This window comes from Mustelus asterias, chromosome 18 (genome assembly GCF_964213995.1).
Source record: "Mustelus asterias chromosome 18, sMusAst1.hap1.1, whole genome shotgun sequence".
Taxonomy (NCBI): Eukaryota; Metazoa; Chordata; class Chondrichthyes; order Carcharhiniformes; family Triakidae; genus Mustelus; species Mustelus asterias.
The window spans coordinates 24,807,956-24,827,633 of NC_135818.1; the positions used below are offsets into that span (position 1 = coordinate 24,807,956).

Genomic DNA, 19,678 nt, shown 5'->3' on the forward strand with positions numbered 1-19,678 from the left:
GGAGCAAGACTATTATTAAAAAGTACCAATTTGATGACTGATTTGGCAGAAGATATTGGGGATACCCCAGCCTGCCAGTTGCGTGTTTCTCAGTGGCAGGAGGCAGCGTGCCATTCGCTGGTGGTGTAATTCTCTGGTCCCACTGCTGTCAATGGGATTTCCCTTGAAGCCACCCCACGCTGCCAGGAAAGCCACAGGCGGGGGTGCAGTGCCTGCGGGACCAGAAATCACACCTATGTGACCGGCTGTTGTTTTCAAGGCAGAGTCTGAAGGTCACTACAGGCAGTATAGGGAATTGTAGTTCTTGATCACTGCCATTGGGTGGTGGTAGAATACTAACACAGCAAAAAAGAGAAGGTAATGGAGAGCTGTGGAGTTGTGGGGAGCAGCATTCAACATTCAGGCCCCAGACTAGGACACTGGCCTGGTTTCTCTGTCCCTGTTTTCAGCAGATACGAAAATTCCAACAGGAGTCTCCAACGAGCTTTTATGCCAGCAGGATTTGACATAATGGGGTTCCTGTCATGAAAAGAAAGGTTGGAAACACTATTACCATATATTTTCAGATCTTTAGTAATCTTCCCTGCTGTATTTTCCCTCCACCTAAGGGGTGTTCTCCCCCCTGCAGCTTTTACCCAACAGTGACCTGGTGAACAGTTCCTGCTCGGGGTGCACATTAAGTATGCACCTGGGTAATGGCGGGGGGGGGGCCTTCCATGGTGGAGGTCGGTTTGGGGGGGGCTACTTACGTTAGCGTTGTGGGAAAAGTTCCTGTGTCTGGGGGCGCGGTATCCATTTTTAAAAATGTTTTTATGAAAAGGGCACTTCAATCTCTTGAAAGCTGACATTGCTGGTGGGGTGGGCTCTGGGTGACGTTGTGAGACCTGCCTCCTTGATGTTTTTTGCCTAAACGTCAAAAAATATGACAAGAATAGCCAGCAAGCTTCACACCACTTTTCCTGCCTGAGTTGACTCTTAGACCAAAAATGATAAAATTCCACCCAATTTCTTTTCACACCTTCGTGCAACAGACTTTTCAGGCTGTATATTTCCAGTCTTTAGTCCAGTCACAAAAGTATCTGATCACTGAGGCTCATGGCTGCTGCCTCTCGCACTTACACTGTGAAACCACAGACATTAAAGTAATCTTATAATATGAGAATTGCAACATTCACACATTCATCAATGCATCACATTTCACTGAAGTGTCACTGTGTGAATTTATTGCAGTGTTCACCTGAACTGTACAGTAGCCTAATCCTGCACTCTGCCCTCCGCACGCTGAAATATTGTAAAGGTGTGACAGGCATGTCATTGTGCAATACTTAGAGCATAGTAATAGTGGATGCAGGTCTGTTACTGTGCTGCACCAGGGTACAGTGTTGGTAGGTACAGCTATCACCATAATACTGGGCTAAGTACTGGTCTGTCACTATAAGCTGGGCACATTACTTTGTAACTATGGTGGAACATTGAGGTGTAGAATTTGGAATGTGTAGAATTTGGAATGTATTGAACTGTTGATTTTGCTGCCTTGATTTTGATGACAGCATTCGATACTTACTGATAAAACTGGCACCGCTTTGTTTTATTTCAGACATTTTAGATTGGAATAACTGATTGTGTTACAAATATAACTTGGAGCAAGCTCCCTGGTGACATTGAACCTAGCCAAGGGAGTTTAGAGGCCTGGTTTATTACTCTTCAATGTCACAGCATGGTGTTGAGTGTAACAGCAGCTGTAGCTGCCTTTGACCTCTTTACTCTTAAAGGTGTCAGCAATTTCCATCATTATGAATGGGAAGTGACTGAGTGATTGCAATCTGACTCACAGAGACAGGGTTAAAAGGCAGAAAGTGATCTGTTTACGTGGTGTATTGCACTGCCACTGTCCTCTCTAAGGACCAGCAGTCTGTAGTAAATACTTCCGGCGCAGTTTCCCCTCATGGTGCAGCACAGACCCCACGGTCAGTGTCGCTGCTGAGTTCACTAGCTTCCCACACAGATCTCCACACGCTTGGCAACCACTAACTGATCTACTGGTGACATGACAATAGCAGAGGAGTTGACACACGTTTACGTAACGTAATTCAGGACATTGAGTTCCTGTCCAGTGTGATTACAGTTGACTGGGTGGGCTTAACCCATGCACTATTCATGGGCATTGTAACCTTTTGTGTTGGCTGGTCTGTGCTCAAGGACTAGTACAGGTATATGCAACATGGTCCATTTCAGACATCAAACACACTTCGCAGATATTGCATGGGGTAGGTACAGAATAAAGCTCCTTTCACGTTGTCCCATCAAACTCCCAAGACAGTTACAGCACAGATTCAGTGCACAGTGAAGCCACCTTTGCACTGCCCCAGAGTCTCCACTGTATGCCCCCTACTCAGGGCACCGAATAAAAGGTTGAACATTTGATTTCATTTGATTTATTATTGTCACATGTATTAACATACAGTGAAAAGTATTGTTTCTTGCCCGCTATGCAGACAAAGCATACCGTTCATAGAGAAGGAAAGGAGAGAGCACAGAATGTAGTGTCCCAGTCATAGCTAGGGTGTAGAGAAAGATCAACTTAATGCAAGGTAAGTCCATTCAAAAGTCTGATGGCAGCAGGGAAGAAGCTGCCCTTATGTCGGTTGGCATGTGACCTCAGACTTTTGTATCTTTTTCCTGACGGAAGAAGGTGGAAGAGAGAATGTCCGGGGTGTGTGGGGTCCTTGGTTATACTGGCTGCTTTGCCGAGGCAGTGGGAAGTGTAGACAGAGTCAATGGATGGGAGGCAGGTTTGCGTGATGGATTGGGTTACATTCAGGACCTTTTGTAGTTCCTTGCTCTCCTACACTCCTCTCCTGCATTCCTCCTCTCCTACACCAATATGATGTGTTTCTGTTTTCCAAACCAACTGTACTATGGATTATGAATGATCCTGACAATTTGCCTGAATTAATGGAGTTTGATCACAGTGAGATCCCCTCCCACCCGCCAACTTGATTCACAATTTGTAATTTCAGGAATTTTGTTTTTATCCTGTGGATTGAGGCTGGACAAAAGCCAGGGAGTCTCATGGACTCGTCGGTATCTGTATTTATATGGTAATTAAACTTGAGAAACAAAGTTCAACATCCAGGACAAAGACGTGTCTTGGTGTAATACTGAGATAGCTCTACATATTAGAGGGTCTCTGGGTAAGGGCACAGATCAGAGTTTGAGGCTAAGGACTCCAAGGGTTAAATTGCAAGGAGGGATTATGTTAAACTAGGATTGTATTCCCTGGGATTTAGAAAGTTTAGGTAAGGTTTGATTTCAAAGTCTTGAGTAGATTAAGGGGCGCTAATGGGGTAGATAGAGACTCATTCTGCTGGTTGGGGGAGTCTCTGACTCGGGGCCACAGTCTAAAAATTAGAACCAAGACTTTCAACAGTGAAATCAGGAGCTATTTTTATGCACAGGATGGTAGAAGTCAGGAATTCTCTCCTGTAAATAGCAGTTGATGTTGAATCAATTGTACATTTTACATCTGAGATTGATAGGTTTTTGTAATCAAAGAATTAACAAATTTGGGGCAAAAGCAGGTATGTCGTGATAGGTCAAAGATCAGACATGAATGGTGAACCGTACTTAAACCTGTGGGTTAATGTCCTCTACTTCCTATGCTCCCAAGGAAATGAAGCTGTGTGACAGAGTGGTACAGCTCAGAGAGCCTCTGGGTAAGGACACATATCAGTGATACTGAGTTCATTTTGGTTGGTGGTCTGTATTCCTGCATTAAACTGAAGCATGTCAATTTGTGCTTTCTGTTTTAGGGACATGACAGTTCTCAAAGGGTTAAACATTTTTAGTTGGCTATATTGTTACTGTGCTATTTACCTTTTATCAATGTTTTGATTTTAAAAAATTAAACATTACCATTCAGTGTCCAGACTTGCATGTTTGCGAGAAGGGAGAGCGGGCCCAGCGTGTTGGGCTGCAATCAGACTGAAATGCTATGCCTGAACGCACCTCGGCTCGATGTTGTGTTTCTGGGTATAGAAGGTGTTCCAATAAACCTAGTTAATGGAGCTTGAAACCTTTATGTCAACAAGTTGCCACGACGCTTGGGAATTACTTTCCGCAAAACTGCCTGGCCTCACTCTGTCCTTTCTCGCTCCTCAGTGGCTCCTTAGGTAACTGCACCAGGTGGTGTGGTACTTAATCAACAGACTGAGAAGCCCAAGTTGGCCCTCGGCCTCTGGATTATTAGTTGAGCTCGGGTGGTAGGAGGGAAGGGAGTGTCCACATTATAATTGGTCTTGTGTTGTATGGACCAGGGACTGGAAATATTGCCCCAAGACTCCCATTTTTACCCCTGCTAAATAGTATACATGCATTGAGTGAAGGCAGGTTGAGCTGGGCTGTGACACTCTCCATTGTCAAGCAACTTGCTGTCTCGCACACACTTGAAGAATGGGCATCTGGTTGAGCACTAGAGAAAGAAGACATTTCATTTATTTACAGCCCATTTCTCAGTGGGCGATCCTCATGGTTACTTCAAATGTTGGGTTTGAGCTTTACAGTGACAATGAGAGCCAACATTCTAATATACAAATCCATAAGCTTTCTTATTTTTCTGCTTATCCCTTTATCATACTTGCGTGACCTCTGGATGTCCCAACTCTATCATCAATGAAGTACTTTTGAAATGTTGTAGGAAACATGACAGCCAATTTGCACATAGCAAGGTCCTATGAACTGCAAATGATTGCCAGATGATCTGTTTTAATTGAAACATGAATATTGGCTGTGACACCAGGGATAATTCCCTGCTTACTTGGAATAATGTCAAATGATATTTTATATTCATTTGAGAGATGTGTTTAACATCTGATCCAAAAGCATGCACCTCCAACACTCCCCTGGTACTGTGCTGCATTGACAGCCTGAATTCTGTGTCCAAGTATCAAGGATTGGATTCAAACTTGTCACTGGGACATGACACAAGGTAGTTAGACACCTATAGAACTGTGATCAGTAGAGGAAGCACTTTCAGGGCAGGTACACAGATACTGTGATGGGAATTCCATGGAATTGTCTGGGTCACAGTTCATAAGTTAAAGTTAATGTCAGTTCTTTGGTCTTAAATAGTACTAATGCTAATAATATCAAGCATGATCTCCCTGGGATTATAAATCTTGGAATATTGGGGGAAGTAAGTGTGAAATAGCACTGATCTCTTCCTCAAGACAAATCTAACTCTACAAAGTTTATTTCTTCAAAGATAGTTAACCTGAGCCTGGAGGGATTAGGGGATGGAGTCATTTCGGAGACTATGGCATACTGTGAGACAATGAACCATCGCTAGGAGGCCAGTCATTGTTATAATTTGTGTTTAAGTTGTATGTACTAGTTGTTACATATGAAATAGAATTTCCTTCAGCCTCAGTATCAAAGTAGTCCGTTTACGCTGTTAGCTTGCTGTAACTCCTTTACTGCTGTTCTCCGGGCACTATTCTCCTCCTCCACTAACCACCCTCCCCCCTCCGCCACTTTAAAGTAGAAAATCAGCTTGCTTCTGTTAAATATTTCACTCGAGTTCCCTGCCAGCAAACTAACCAGGAAACTTGCCTCTGAGTTTCCTCCTGTTGTGGAAATGAGTTATAGAGCAGTCCACATCTGGGCCAAACCATCTCCTATTTCCCTTCCCAGCTCCCATCTAAATATAAATTGCAAACAGGAAGAATAGACTGGCTAGGTTCACAAACACTACTGACGTTTCTCTGAGTTTTGTTGGATATTTTTACAGTTCAAACACTCCCGCTTTCCTCTCAAAGGTCCCAGAGAGTTTGACACTGCAGCCATGACATGAATAATTACACGTCGATCAGCCTTCTTTTAAAAAGGGATTATACTTTTATAGATCTTGGAAGATTGTACCATCAGACAAACAAGAAATTGAGACTCTTATTTGTAGAATGTGCTTCTTAGAAATCTCAAAGCGCAACAATTATTTTTGGGCAGTGGCAGCAAACACACTAACTATTTTGCATAAAGTGAGATCCCACAAAGCAACTACATGCATGACCAACCATTTGGCTTTTGGTACTCTGGTTAGGAGAGGGAATGTTGGCCCTTTGATGCCAATTCAAACATCCTTTTGAATTGGCATCATGGCCTTGATTAAATTTTGTGACTGTTGAAATGTGCCTCTGACAGTGCGGCACACACACACTCCCTATCTTGCTGTAAGTCTGAAGTTATGCTGACAGTTTAGCAGCTAACTTGAGATCAGAGCCTTAGTGTTGCATAGTAGAAATCCGTTAGCTCTGAAGGAAATGTGATAATGTAACTGTGGACTAAAGAAGCCAAGTACAATGAAGTCCCACATTGTGTAATGTGAGGTACTGGAAATAGGTTAAAGTTGTCCCAGGGGGACAGTATGTGATAAAGGCTGACACATGGTGAAATTGGTGGAAACTTGGTGTATTGTGATCCTGCTGTGCTCATCAGTACAGAAGCAGAAGACTCATTGAACTGGTTCTTTTGCAAGTTTCTCTTGGGAGACTGATGTTCATACGCGCAGTTTTATCGAGTAAAGTGAGTGATGAGGCTCTTGTAGACAAATGAGCCAGTCCATTTTTGCAGCCATTTTTCAGCAGGTGATCCTCAAGGTTACTTCAAATGTTGGATTTGAGCTGCACAGTGACAATGAGATCCAACATTCTGATCTACAAGTCCACACAAGCTTTTTTATTTTGCTGCTTATCCCTTTATCTTGCTGTCTGTGTTTTTCCATGCTCCTGGAATATTCTAGTAATATAACAAGTCAGATTGTATCATAGAGCCAAAGTTCCCATGATGTGTTTTCCAAGAAAAATGATCGTGGGGAGTTACTTTGGGCCTGGCTGGTGCAACAGTGTTTTCTTTTAATACCCTCCAAGGTCAGTGAAGTTCTAGGAATAGTTGAGGCTGGGAAAGAGGGCAGTGGCAAATTGGCAATGTTACTGGACTAGTAACCCAGAGGCCCAGACTAAAGCTCCAGAGACTTGAGTTCAAATCCCACCATGGCAGCTGGGGGGGATTTAAATTCAATTCGTTAACAAATCTGGAATAAAATGCTGATAATCATGAAACTGCAAAAAGTTGCAAAAAACCCACTTGATTCACTAATAACCATCAACTTCTTCAGTGGACAAAATCTTATGCAATTATGTAATCTTATGTAATCTGGCCTACATGTGACTCCCAGGATCCACAGCTATGTAGTCTCTTAATTGCGCAGTATCAAACCTGTCCAGAGAAAAGCACGGGGGTTGTACCTACACCACTTGCATTTCAGTGGTTCAAGAAGCTGGTTCATCATCACCTTCTCAAGGACAGTTAGAGTTGTGCAATAAATGCTGACCTTGCTGATAATGCCCAAGAACCAGTAGAACTAAAGTGGGTTAATTTTTGAGATCTACTCCATATGCCTTTCCAGCAACATATTCAGTTATTGACTTTATTTGTCCTTCCTTACAAGTCCATTCCCTTTCAGTGGAACAATTCCCTGTAACACCTTTCTCAATCTACCTCGATGTCAGAAGTTTCAATGAGATTACCAATGAAAAATGCTCAACCTTTCTCATTCCAAATCAGAGGAAAGGTAAATATTGGGTTATCACCCTTGATGCTGCCCTGATCTCTCATATAGTTATGGTACTCCCAATACTTTGAAGTGATTAGAAATCCACATGTTGTATAAAATGTATTATAGGTTGTAAATTGCACTTTCAATTGAAAAAAATAAAGCTGTACATGGATTTGCTGTTTACAGAACCAGTAAACCTGATTGCAAAGTGAAGGATATGCCTGTGAATTCACATATCAAAGTGGAATCTTGGGCGAGATACTAGCAAGGGCACCACCACTGGAGCCTGGATGTTCGGGATATGTAGTCGATGTGAAATTCAAGAAAGAAATGGGGAGAGACTAGAGGAAGGAAAGATGCTAGGAGCAGTGGTTGTATTTGACCTCACTCCTTCAATGAATTAAGTTCCCCTGACATTTGTGGTCTGTCTTGATGATGTACATTTATTTCAGCATTATAGTGTGCTTCCTAATATTTGAAATAAAAAGGATAATCCATGGTCACCTTTTACCTGCTGCCTGTCCATGTTTTAATAATAATGTCCATTGCAGTCAGAACCAATATTTTTTGGAGTATTTTAAAATAGTTGTGTTCCTGGGCCACCTAGCAAAGAACCATGGTTTCTGCAGCTCATATGAAAAATTTAAATTCAGTTCTGGTTAACATACAAATATCTCCAGTTATTGACACTGATGATTCCCTGTTTTGATTTAGGATTTATCCACCAATAAGGCAACAGTGTTAGGAACGGTCCTTTCCAAGCTTCCAGTCCCACAAAGTTCAAACAGGAACTTTAAAACACCTGAAACAACTGGAAGCAGAGCTCTTGGGTGCTCGTGGGTTAGGTTCCAGCACTTATTGGCTGTATATGGATGTTAATTTGGGGAATGCTGCATTAGGAAGTCATTCTTTGGGGCAGCAAATGGAAGTTATCAACGTGAAATTGAAGCTGAGCATTCCTGAAATATACTGCAGGTCCGTCAGCATATGGAAGGGAAACAGGTGACAGAAGCACTCTGTTCAAGTCCTTCAGAACTCCATCTAAAAACACAGCTAGCCTCCTTAGAATTGCTGACTGACCTGCACATTCCATTAATTCTGAGTGCACAATCCAGGCTGCATTGTTGATAATGTTATCTTTCAGGGACCCAGTCTACTTGAATGGACATAAAATGTCTCCTGGTACCTACCTATTCAAAAAGCAGAGGAGTTCACCTAATGTCAAGATTCTTCTCTCAATTAACGTCTTCAAAAGCATATGACTATCTCATTTATCTTATTTGCTCTTTGAAGTACCTTGCTGTGCACAAATTGGCACTGTTTGTCTCCATGGCTATGCTTGAGATACTTCATTTCCTGTGAGTGTATTGAGACATCCTGAAGATGTGAATGTTTACATTTCAATCCAAGTTCTACGTTGAGCAAGCATGGAGAGTGATAGATATGACTGTCATTCCAAGGGAATTTTGAGTGTGGAGCTGATCAAATTATCACTCCTCTGTATCCAAAAATGCTAGTCAGGAATTCCATGATTTTTTTTGTGTATGGAGGCTGCTCCAAGATAGTTGGTTCATGGGAGCTGTGAAGTGATGGGGTGTCATAGCAGTCAAGAATATGGGAATCATCCCACACTTGTTTCTTGCTCTGATATTTGTTAAATCAGTGCAACTTATGTAATCTTACAAAACTCCTCACACCCGATCTAATGAACAGAAAGTGTACAGAATTTGAATTTCAGTGGTTGCATTCTTTCTTTTTCATTCTCGGACCATCCAACACCCTCCCACTGAGGTCAGCAGCATTAAATCAAACAGCATTTTTCCTTTCCCAGCCACTTTCTATAGTTTTCCCTCGGTGTAAACAATCAGAGATTTGTGATAATACATTAATTCATGTTTCCAGTCCTTATCTGTCCCTGGGGAAATAACCCAATAGTATGAAATGAACCCCACCTACAATGCAGCTCCTGCTGGCCATATCCAGCTGCCAAAAATAAGAGCCATCTTGCCCCACTACTGCTTTGCCCCATTGCATTGTGAGAAATGTTTAGGCTGGTATTGAAACCATTCTCAGTACAGAGAGGGCAAATTGTTACTGCAAGAAACAAGAGTATTGTTGTTGTCTATAGCTTAGCCTGGAGTATGGGAGGTTTCGTCTCTCCAGGATGCAGCATTCCTTGCATTTTTTAAGTCCCTTGCGTGTGTTTCTCAGAGCTTATAAAAGCAGCATTTTTTTTTACTGCCATAAATCACCACATGATTATTGATGAGTGCTGGTATATACCAGTAATCCTGGCTTCCTGTGAAAAATATGCCTCCAAGTGTGGCCTAAAGAAAATCACATGGTGTTTTAGTTTATTTATTAGTGTCACAAGTAGGCTTACATTAATGCTGCAGTGAAGTTACTGTGAAAATCCCCTAGTCGCCACACTCCGGCGCCTGTTCGGGTACAGTGCAGGAGAACTTAGCATATCCAATGCACCTAACCGGCATGTCTTTCGGACTGTGGGATTAAACCGGAGCACCCGGAGGAAACCCATGTAGATATGGGGCGAACATGCAGACTCCCCACATTCAGTGATCCGAGCTGGGAATCTAACCCGGGGCCCTGGCAGTGTGAGGCAGCAGTGCTAGCCATCGTGTCACCCTAACACGTCTCAGAAGTTCTTCAAATAAATTTATATTAATCGTGATACTCATGAAGGTTGATATGTTTTATAATTATATAATGAATGTACATTATGCAGTGCTAGGATTATTTTCCAGATGTCATAGCTAGTAGTTAATTTTTGACTGTAACACTACATTCCGTGCCCTCCCCTTCTCTATGTATGGTATGCTTTGTGTAGCACGCAAGAAACAATACTTTTTGCAGTAGACTAATACATGTGACAATAAATCAAATGAACCTATTTCGCACTTGTGCTCTGCTTCCTCCTTGCCAATTGAATGTACAGAAAATTATCAGCTGATAGCTCTTTTGTGTATATGTTGTGGCAGATGTTGGTTATAAGATCATCTGGTAATTTCTTGCAGCAGGGGAGAGAGTGAACACTTCTACTTTAAACTGGGTGCTGATGAAAATTTGTGCAGAGGGGGGAGGGAAGATGAATGAACCTGGAGGTTATAGTTGACTTATTATGTTACATGCATGAAGATGCAAATGTAAAACTTGAGCTCCCAGTCATCTGCATTCCTGCATTACACCTGCTGTCATTCTTTTCCCCTCCATTCTTTGACTGTTAGCCCATGCCTTTTCTCCACAGTCGTCACTTGTGTGGCTCCCACACAGCTCCATGCTCACTTTCATGGTTATCTTCTTGCTCCTGTTTTTACTGGTGCACCGAAAGGCTATATTCTTGGACTCCTCCTCTTTATTAACCATATGCTGCTGCTCAGTGACATGATCCGAAGACAGTGTTAGTTTTCGCATATGTCTTGATGATGCCCAGCTCGACATCACCACTTCTCTCAATTTTGGCAACAGTGGAGAAGTTATCAGATTGCTTATCCAATACTGAAATTTTTTCTCCAATTATACATTGGGAAATTTGAAGCCATTGTTTTTAGTCCCCACTCCAAACTCCATTCCCAAGCTACCGTCAGTCTGAGATTAAGCCACTCTATTTGCAGCCTTGGAGTCACATTTGAATCAGGTTGAGCTTCCAATCTCCTATTCATGCCACATTAAGACTGCCTATTTCTACTGCTGTAACATTGCCTGATTTCACCCTTGCCTCAGCTTGTCTTCTGCTAAAATCCTCATTGATGTATTTGTTACTTTGTTAGCTTGACATGAGTGTACCAGTACACTCCTGTCAGGCTATGTCTTGATTTTAAATTCTCATTGTTTTCAAATCCCTTCATGGCCTTTCCACTCCCTATCTCAGTAATTTCCTCCAGACTCTCAACACTTGAGATATCTGCACCCCTATTGTGCCAACTCCATTATAATCGCTACATCTTTGGTAGTTGAGCCTTTAGTTGCCTGGGCCTCAACTCTGGAATACATTCACTGCATTTCTCCATCTATCTATCTCACTTTTTTTCCTTCAGAACGCTCCTTAAAGCCCACCTCTTTGACCAAGCTTTTAGTCATCTGACCTAATATCTCATGTGGCTTGGTCTCTTACTTTGTTTTATGTTCTTGTGAAGCATTTTGCAACATTATCACGATGTTAAAGGTACTATATAAATATAAATTGTTTAGAGTTCACTCTGCATCCCTACAACCTGCGTACGATGTGGTCCACATCATTGTGCTGTAAAACTGATTCGGAAGCTGTTTCAGGAGAAAACCCGTCTGTACCCTGACTGAAAGAGCTATTCCTCGTCCCATTTTCCTGTTCTTTTAATTTTTTATATTTTGCCTATTTCATCCACCCCTTTTTTCCTACTGTAGTTTTTAATAAAGCAATGCAGGACTTGTATTTTACTGGGCTTTGCATGAAACACTGAGCTATAATTGGCCTCATTAGCTCGAGAGGAGAAAATTAGCTAGGGCTGTGCAGCTTGAATATAATTAATAATACTTGAAATAAAAATTAAAACTTGCATCAGATGCAGCTTCCTCTGGCTCAGGTGATGCTAGGAGCCCATGTCCCGTTCAAGAGTCTGGGCTGAATTGGGCAATTGATTTTATATTGGAAAGTGTTTTGGGTAAAGGAGGGTGATGAGTGAGCGTAGGATCAGCATTGACTGAAGCCTCTGACAAGTACCCGGCCAACATTTACTGCCTAAGTTCGCACAATAGCTAGTTAGTGTCCACGGAATCATATTGAAGCGAGGAAGAGAAAATTAGCTGAAGAGGGAAGTGGGAGCGCTGCTTCACTTTGAAACATTGAAATATTCTTCAAACTCCATGTGTTTATTTCAGACAAAGAAAGCCTGATCACAGACAGTGGGAAGCTGCACACGCTCGATATCCTCCTGACGCGCCTAAAAGCTCAGGGTCATCGTGTGCTCATTTACTCCCAGATGACACGCATGATCGATCTGCTGGAGGTAAGGAGCGATCTGATTCTTACTGACTAAAATGTTACTGTTCAAATCGCAAAAAGAAATACCAGAGCGGTGAAAAAAATGATGCCTGCATTTCAGTTTGATGACTGCATCTTTAGAGCTGACTGTGCAGAGAGAGCCAGCAAACTCAAAAGCCAGTTGCTGCAGTGTTGTACATTTGTTATAATTTCTCTGACTACAGCATTGAGGGCAAAGCTCTCAATTTTGAAACAATGCTGACTATTTGAATTGTTACAGCTTGTTTTTGGGTAGCAATTCCTTTTTCAATTTGAACGGATCTTTTTCCAGGTTCTAGTCATTTTCTCCAGGGTATTATAAAAGAAACAGTTCTGGGCAGAATAATGAATTGATTGTTGGAAAATCTCATGAGAGCATGTAGTTCACAAATCTGAGATAGAAGCGTCTGAAAGAACAGGGAAATACTGGGTGGAATTCTGCCAACGCACCCATGGCAGGTGGATATGGAGAATCTGGCGAGAGCCAAAAACTAGGAAACCCACCAGTGTAAAACAATGTTGCAATTCTTCCAGTGGCTGGTTAATGGCATCCTGATGGTGTGAACCTCATTTGCACCTCATAAATGCTCATTAAAACAGCTGCCTGCCAGTGTCCTGTCAGGTCTTCCAATCGTGTGACACATCAGTGGGAAATGATGTTAGTGTCAAGCTTGATTGCTAAAGAGTGGCATGCTCAAGGCTCAGTTCGTCAGAGATTTCAAGGTGAGTGCGCCCAATCCTTTCTGCCATAGTGTTGTGCTGCTCCTGATGCACTGTTCACCAGTTTCTGCTATCCATCTCCATTCTGAGCTGGTGTTCGTGGACAGCACTGTGCTGCTGTACCCATGGATCTTCCTGTGTCACCGTCTCGGTTCAGTACTGCACCTGGGGTTGGGGAGTACAAGGTTCTCCTCTTTCTCCCCCACCCCCCCTCCTCCAAACAAAAGTTTGAAGTTCAAATGGGGGTGACGTGCTATGTTAGGGGGTTGTCTTGTGGGCTGACACAGACAAGGGGAGGGTGAAGACTCAGGATGGCAGGTTGGGGGAGGGGGGGGCGGGGGGCGGCAAAGAGGTGGCTGAAGAAGACAGTGTGGAAGGCAGAGGAAAGACACCACAGAGGGAATCTGGACCCCGACAAGCCTGCATAAAAAGCTTTCAAACAATGGTGGGTTGGGAGGGGGGGTCAATGGGCTACCACGTCCTTTACTGGAAGGGAATCGATGAAGACTCGAGAGGCAGTAGATAGAGGTCCAAATGGGGCATGGGCACCTTGCATGTGATGAGCTTGGAGTGGGGGAGATGGTTCAATCGAGATTCAGACATCTTGAGGCTGCTAGCCTTTTCCCTCTGGGTTGTTGACATCGTGCACAGTCTTGTGAAAGGCAGGTGAGCTGGACAGAATGAAACGTGCTGGGCTGATGTTTAAATATGGCACAAGGACCTTCAAACCCAGCTGAGGGCAGACGGTTGAATCAACTGCCAGCCCACCAGGAATGTCAGAGGGAACCTCACCTGTGCATAATTAATGAGGTTCCAAGTGCAGAATCTGTCACGAGGTCCTGCCATTCTGGTTGGCGGGGCTGCAGCCACCACACTTAGTCTCAAAATGGGAGAATTCCTCCCACTGTGTGCATGAGAATATTATCTACCGAAAACATGTCCTGCTTGTATGATTTCAGCATCAGTGTGTCCTCTTGTTCAAAAGCCAGTTGGCACTTTGCTCACACACGGGTTGGCGCTAAGATTTGTATCACACACCAGGATCTCTCTCCACTTGTAGGAACCGTACTCCGCATCTCCCTCATCCCTTCCCTCCTTCACACATTCTTATTTACAGTCAGCCCAGTGATGGCCTTTTCTTAGGAAAAGTTTTTGTAATTAAGTTTTGGCGCTCAAATCAGAATAGTTTTGTACTTGTTTGATTTCTGTGTGCTCACTGATGATGATAGAAAACAGATCAGTCTTCGTGGATTCTCAACATCTTGAACCAAGGGATATGAGGATATTCTGCACCATCAGATGAATCAAGGTCCATGAGAGATGGGAGAGGCATGATCTACCAATCAATACTCTGAAGCAGCATTCTATAGGGACTGATAATGCTATCCTTAGTTTGGACTAAATGTTTCCAAATGGGATGGCTGAAGGATAGAAAGCAAAGAGTGGGAGTAAAAGGGATCCTTTGGATATGATGGAATATGGCGAGTGATGTGCCTTATGGATCTACATTATAAATTATTTTTTCAACTTGTCTGTTCAAGATTTGGACAGAGGCATGCGGAATGAGGTGGAGGTTTGCTGTATAAATTAGGGGGCACAGGAAACCAAGGATTATGTGTGGGATCGCAAAGACTAGGGTAGAGATCATAAAGTAGGCATTTATAGTTCAATGCAGAGACGTGTGAAGTACAATTTCCAACAAAGATCCACAAAAGGGAATTTACTCAAATTGGTAATATCTTTAGATTCAGAAGGCCAGAAAAGTAGACCTTTAATAATGGGAGGAATGCTAAGTTAAAAGCCAAATAAAAAGAAAGGTTTGTGTTGTATAGTGCTTCTCATAGCCCCTGGGCATAGTACTTTATTGTCATTGAAGTACTTTTGCAATGTATTCATTGTTGTAATGTAGGAAAGATGGCAGCCAGTATGCACTCAGCGAATGCAATGATGATCAGATAATCTGTTTTTGAAAACCTGGAATTTTGTGACTCAGAGGTAAGAGCAACGGCGTCTGGGATTCTGGGTTTTATTCTGTAGAGACCGTGCTGAAATATTGTGCTGAACCTTCATTGCCAGTGCTTCTGTTCTTAGACTATTACTAATGGAATTTCGATTAGGTTTATGGTGCTGTGTGAAATGTTATGTTGTATCAATGTGAATTTGGAAATAAACCTAACAGCACAGTGATCATGGAGTGTGTTTTGAGCTTCTGGGATGAAGTATTGCTGGGTTCAGTTAGTGACCGGGAAAAAGAATTCTAGGACTCCGTCGCACAAGAAACATGATACATATTTATGATGCAATCCCAGCATATGAACTGGGGAGCGCATCAGGAAATCTGGCAACAACAGTAGAAATTATCTAGATCGTGAGTTCTAGATCGTGAGTCCTACCTCCTGTGAATTTCTGATACAAGCTCTGACTTGAGAAGCTCCACATTAGAGTGCACTGTTGTAACATCTACTCTTTATTGTCTTAGGTAAGCTTTGTTCTGATGTAGTGTTGGTACTGCACCATCCTGCAGTGCATGCTGTAGCCAGGTAGAACACTTAAGTCTGCTTGGAGTGAGCTACCATTTCATTGTCCATCCCAGTGCAATGAGGTGCTGCACATTCATATTATTGTGTGTGCTGACAGTAAGAAAAGCAATTGCACAGAAGATACTTTGTGTGGTTCAATTTCCCTGGACAACTTCCCATGATATTCATTTATTGTGCAGTATGTAAATGAGTAATACTCCAAATAGCACAGTAATGCTTCCTAACTTGATTACTTAAACCACAAGATTTCTCCCGGGTTTTTCCTTCTTGCTAGAACCTGGTATATCTGACCATTACCTACCCACCTCAATCATCCATCTCTAACGAGATTCCTCCTCTATGTAACATGGAACTGAGTATCAGATAGTGGAAAAATACAATTGTTAAAAGTAGATCCTTAATCAGAACCATATATGGTTCCCACCAGAAGTGGAAACGTCTGCCTTTCTCTCTTTGCCAATGTGTCTTACTCTTCCTTTAACTCTCTCCACATCTCGCACCATCTCTCTGAGGTTTCCAAACCCTGCTACTTATGGGAGTCCCCCAGAATGGGTGGTTTGTCACCAGAGTATTGCTGCTGGTGACTTGGGAGAAATGGTCCTTGTAATTATGGTTCAACTGGTGCAGCATTCTGGCTGTCATAGCTTGCAACCAAACTGCTATATATGGGTGCTGCTGTCCTTCTGCTATTCAGAAACACTGTTTCCTCACTAGTTGTGAGGATAGTAGCATCTGAGAGTCCTGAGAGAGCAACTGGGGGAGGGAGAGGAAGAAAGACAAGCTCGGGAAGGAAGTTTGTCAATACTGTGATAATGCAATATTGTATAATTTGTTTGGTTCTGCAAGTCATGTAGCTTACGTGCTGCTCCCTGAGGACTGGACCACATCATCCTGAAGCTGGGCTTCGACAATAGTGTGTGGGATTGTGCATCATAGAGTTACAGAGAATACTTGATGCAAAGAGACCATGCGAGCATTTAAGTACTATTTGTGCCTCCTCCCATCTTCATCCAACACTTGGCAGCATAACCCTTCATTTCCTGCTCCTTCATATGCTGATCTAGTTTTACTTTTATGTGCATCCATTCTGTTTCTCTCAACAACTGTCTCTGGTAGCAAGTTCATTATTCTCAACACTCTGAATAAAGATGTTTCTTCTGAATTCCCTATTGGATTTCTTAGTGACCCTTATATTGGAAGTCTCTAGTTTTGCCTCAGGTGAAAAACTATCTACTACATCAAAAAAATTTATAATTTAAATATCTCTATTCGATCACCCCTCCACCTTCAGGGAAGAGACCCAACCTGTTCACCCTTTTTGATAGGTATATTCATTCGTATAAAATGTTTTTGCACCATTCCAGTGCTTCTATATCCCCTTTATATAATATGGTGACCAGAACTCTCAAGTGTGATCTAATCGAGGTTCATTACAAGTTTAGCCTAACTTTTCTATATTTTAATTCGATCCCCAAGAAATAAACCTTTCTGCTTGATTTGCTTTTTAAAATGGACTTATTAACCCCTGTCACCAGGTTGTGATTTGTGTATTTGTTCTCCCAGTTACCTTTGCTTCTCTGTGCCATTTGGATTATCTAACTCTTATTTTCTTAAAATCTACAATTAACTGTGTAGAAATTGATTTGCTAATTAAATGCTCATTCTTGAAACTTTACTTAAATGCCTTCAAATTTGTTGCAGTCCTCCTTGGTATTGACAATTGGGTGTCCCTTGCAAATTATGTTTATGATTTCAGAGTATAATCATAAATATAAATTGTGAACAATTGTGGGCCTGGCATTGATCCTTTAACAGGGCCTCACTGTCCACCTTCTGCAATACTAAATTGAAATCCCTTTCCTTTATTCTCTGCTTTGTCCGGTAGTCAGCTAACTATTCATTCTGCTACTTGTCCACCAACCCCACATGTTCTGATCTTATTCATTTGTCTATTATATGGTACAGTATTGAAGGCCTTTTCATAAATCAGAGAATCCCTGCAGTGCAGAAGGAGGCCATTTGGTCCATCAAGTCTGCACCAATCACAATCCCACCCAGGCTCTATCCCTGTAACTCCATTTGTTTACCCTGCTTGTCCTCCCTGACATGAAGAGGCACTTTACTATGGCCAATCAACCTAACCTGCACATCTTTGGACTCTGGGAGGAAAGCGGAGCATCCAGAGGAAACCCACGCAGACACAGGGAGAAAGTGCAAACTCCACGCAGACAGTGACCCGAGGCCGGAATTGAACCCGAATCTGAATTGAATCCCTGGCGCTATGAGGCAGCAGTGCTGACCACTGTGCCGCCCTCCATGAACCTCAGATACTTCTATTGCATCAACTACTTTACTTTTATCTACGATCTGTTACTACTTCAAATAATTCAGTGAGATTAATTGAGCAAGACTTTCTAGATGTTTTTCTATTTTGTCCTTTCATATAGACTCTCTTTTTCTTCCTTTCACCAATATTATGCTGACTGGTCTATGATTTCCAGGACGTGTTATATATCCCTCTTCTTGCTAGTTTTCTGCCAGTCCTGTAACACTGCACCCCTTTCTAATTAATGTTAAGTACATATAATCTCTGTTATCTCTTCCCCAGATTCTTCTGAAATGCATGGTTTGCAATTCATTCAGACCAATAATTTTATAATCTGTTTGAATTTATTTAATACTTTGCATTTTAAATGCAGTTTTTATCACTTCATGAACAATGCCATGTTCACCTAATGTGTCTTCCTGGCACATATGAAAGTAAAATAGTCAATTAATATTTCTACCATTTCACTATTGATTTTATCCTCTTTATTCAGCTGGTCCTATTCCCAACCGAACTTTTTACAAAACTAAAATGTGCAGATACTGGCAATTAGTCAGTAGACTGGTCAGTATTTAAAAACTCTGCGACCAGCCTGAACGAGTAAGCTCCTATAGTAACTGACTTTGTTAGTAAGTGTGTAGAAGACTGTGTGCCAAAGAAGCAAATCTGTGTGTTTCCCAACCAGAAACCATGGATGAACACGGATATCTACTGCCTGCTGAAATTCAGGTCTGAAGTGTTCAATTTAGGTGACCCTAACCCTGTACAAGAAAGCCAGATATGATTTACAGAGATCCATCAAAGATGCCAAAAGACAGTGCCAGACCAAGCTGGAATCCAAGGCTAGCCACAAAGACTCCCGCCAACCAAGGCAAGGTCTGCAAGGCATTACAGGCTACAAGATGAAGACAGGTAAAATGGCTGGCTCCAATGCACCCCTCCCCGATTTAGCTCAACACATTCTATGCTCATTTTTGAGCAAGAGGTCAGCGAGAGCACGGCCTCCAATCTGGAAGCCTCCAAACCTGTGTTGTAGGGAAAAATCCCTTGTACCAGTGCATTCAAGGAAGTCGAGTCGCAAGGCAAGGTTCAAAGCGTTTTTCTTTATTGTACAATTACTGGGATCCCAGGGAGAACCGCGTAGCCAGCTTAGAAACAGTGGCTTGGCCACGTTGATCTCAATAGTTCATAGAAAGAGAAATCATAGAAACCCTACAGTGCAGAAGGAGGCCATTTGGCCCATCGAGTCTGCACCGACCACAATCCCACCCCAGGCCCTACCCCCACATATTTACCCACTAATCCCTCTAACCTACGTATCTCAGGACTCTAAGGGGCAATTTTTAACCTGGTCAATCAACCGAACCTGCACATCTTTGGACTTATACATTTGCTCTGGATATTTATAGGAATCCAAATTCGAGCGGGAACATTTGCTCATACATTTTTACAATACCTAAAAA

General features: G+C 42.4%; 1 protein-coding gene across 5 annotated transcripts in view; it reads left to right on the top strand.

Annotated features, from left to right (window-relative positions):
* The window catches only part of ino80 (INO80 complex ATPase subunit), a 215,755-nt gene that overhangs the window by 137,574 nt on the left and 58,503 nt on the right, over positions 1-19,678 (top strand). For all 5 annotated transcript variants that reach the window (XM_078233564.1, XM_078233565.1, XM_078233561.1 and 2 more), the window contains one exon: positions 12,488-12,615. In XM_078233564.1, coding sequence (XP_078089690.1) covers positions 12,488-12,615 — 128 coding nt within the window. The remainder of the gene's footprint in view (positions 1-12,487; positions 12,616-19,678) is intronic.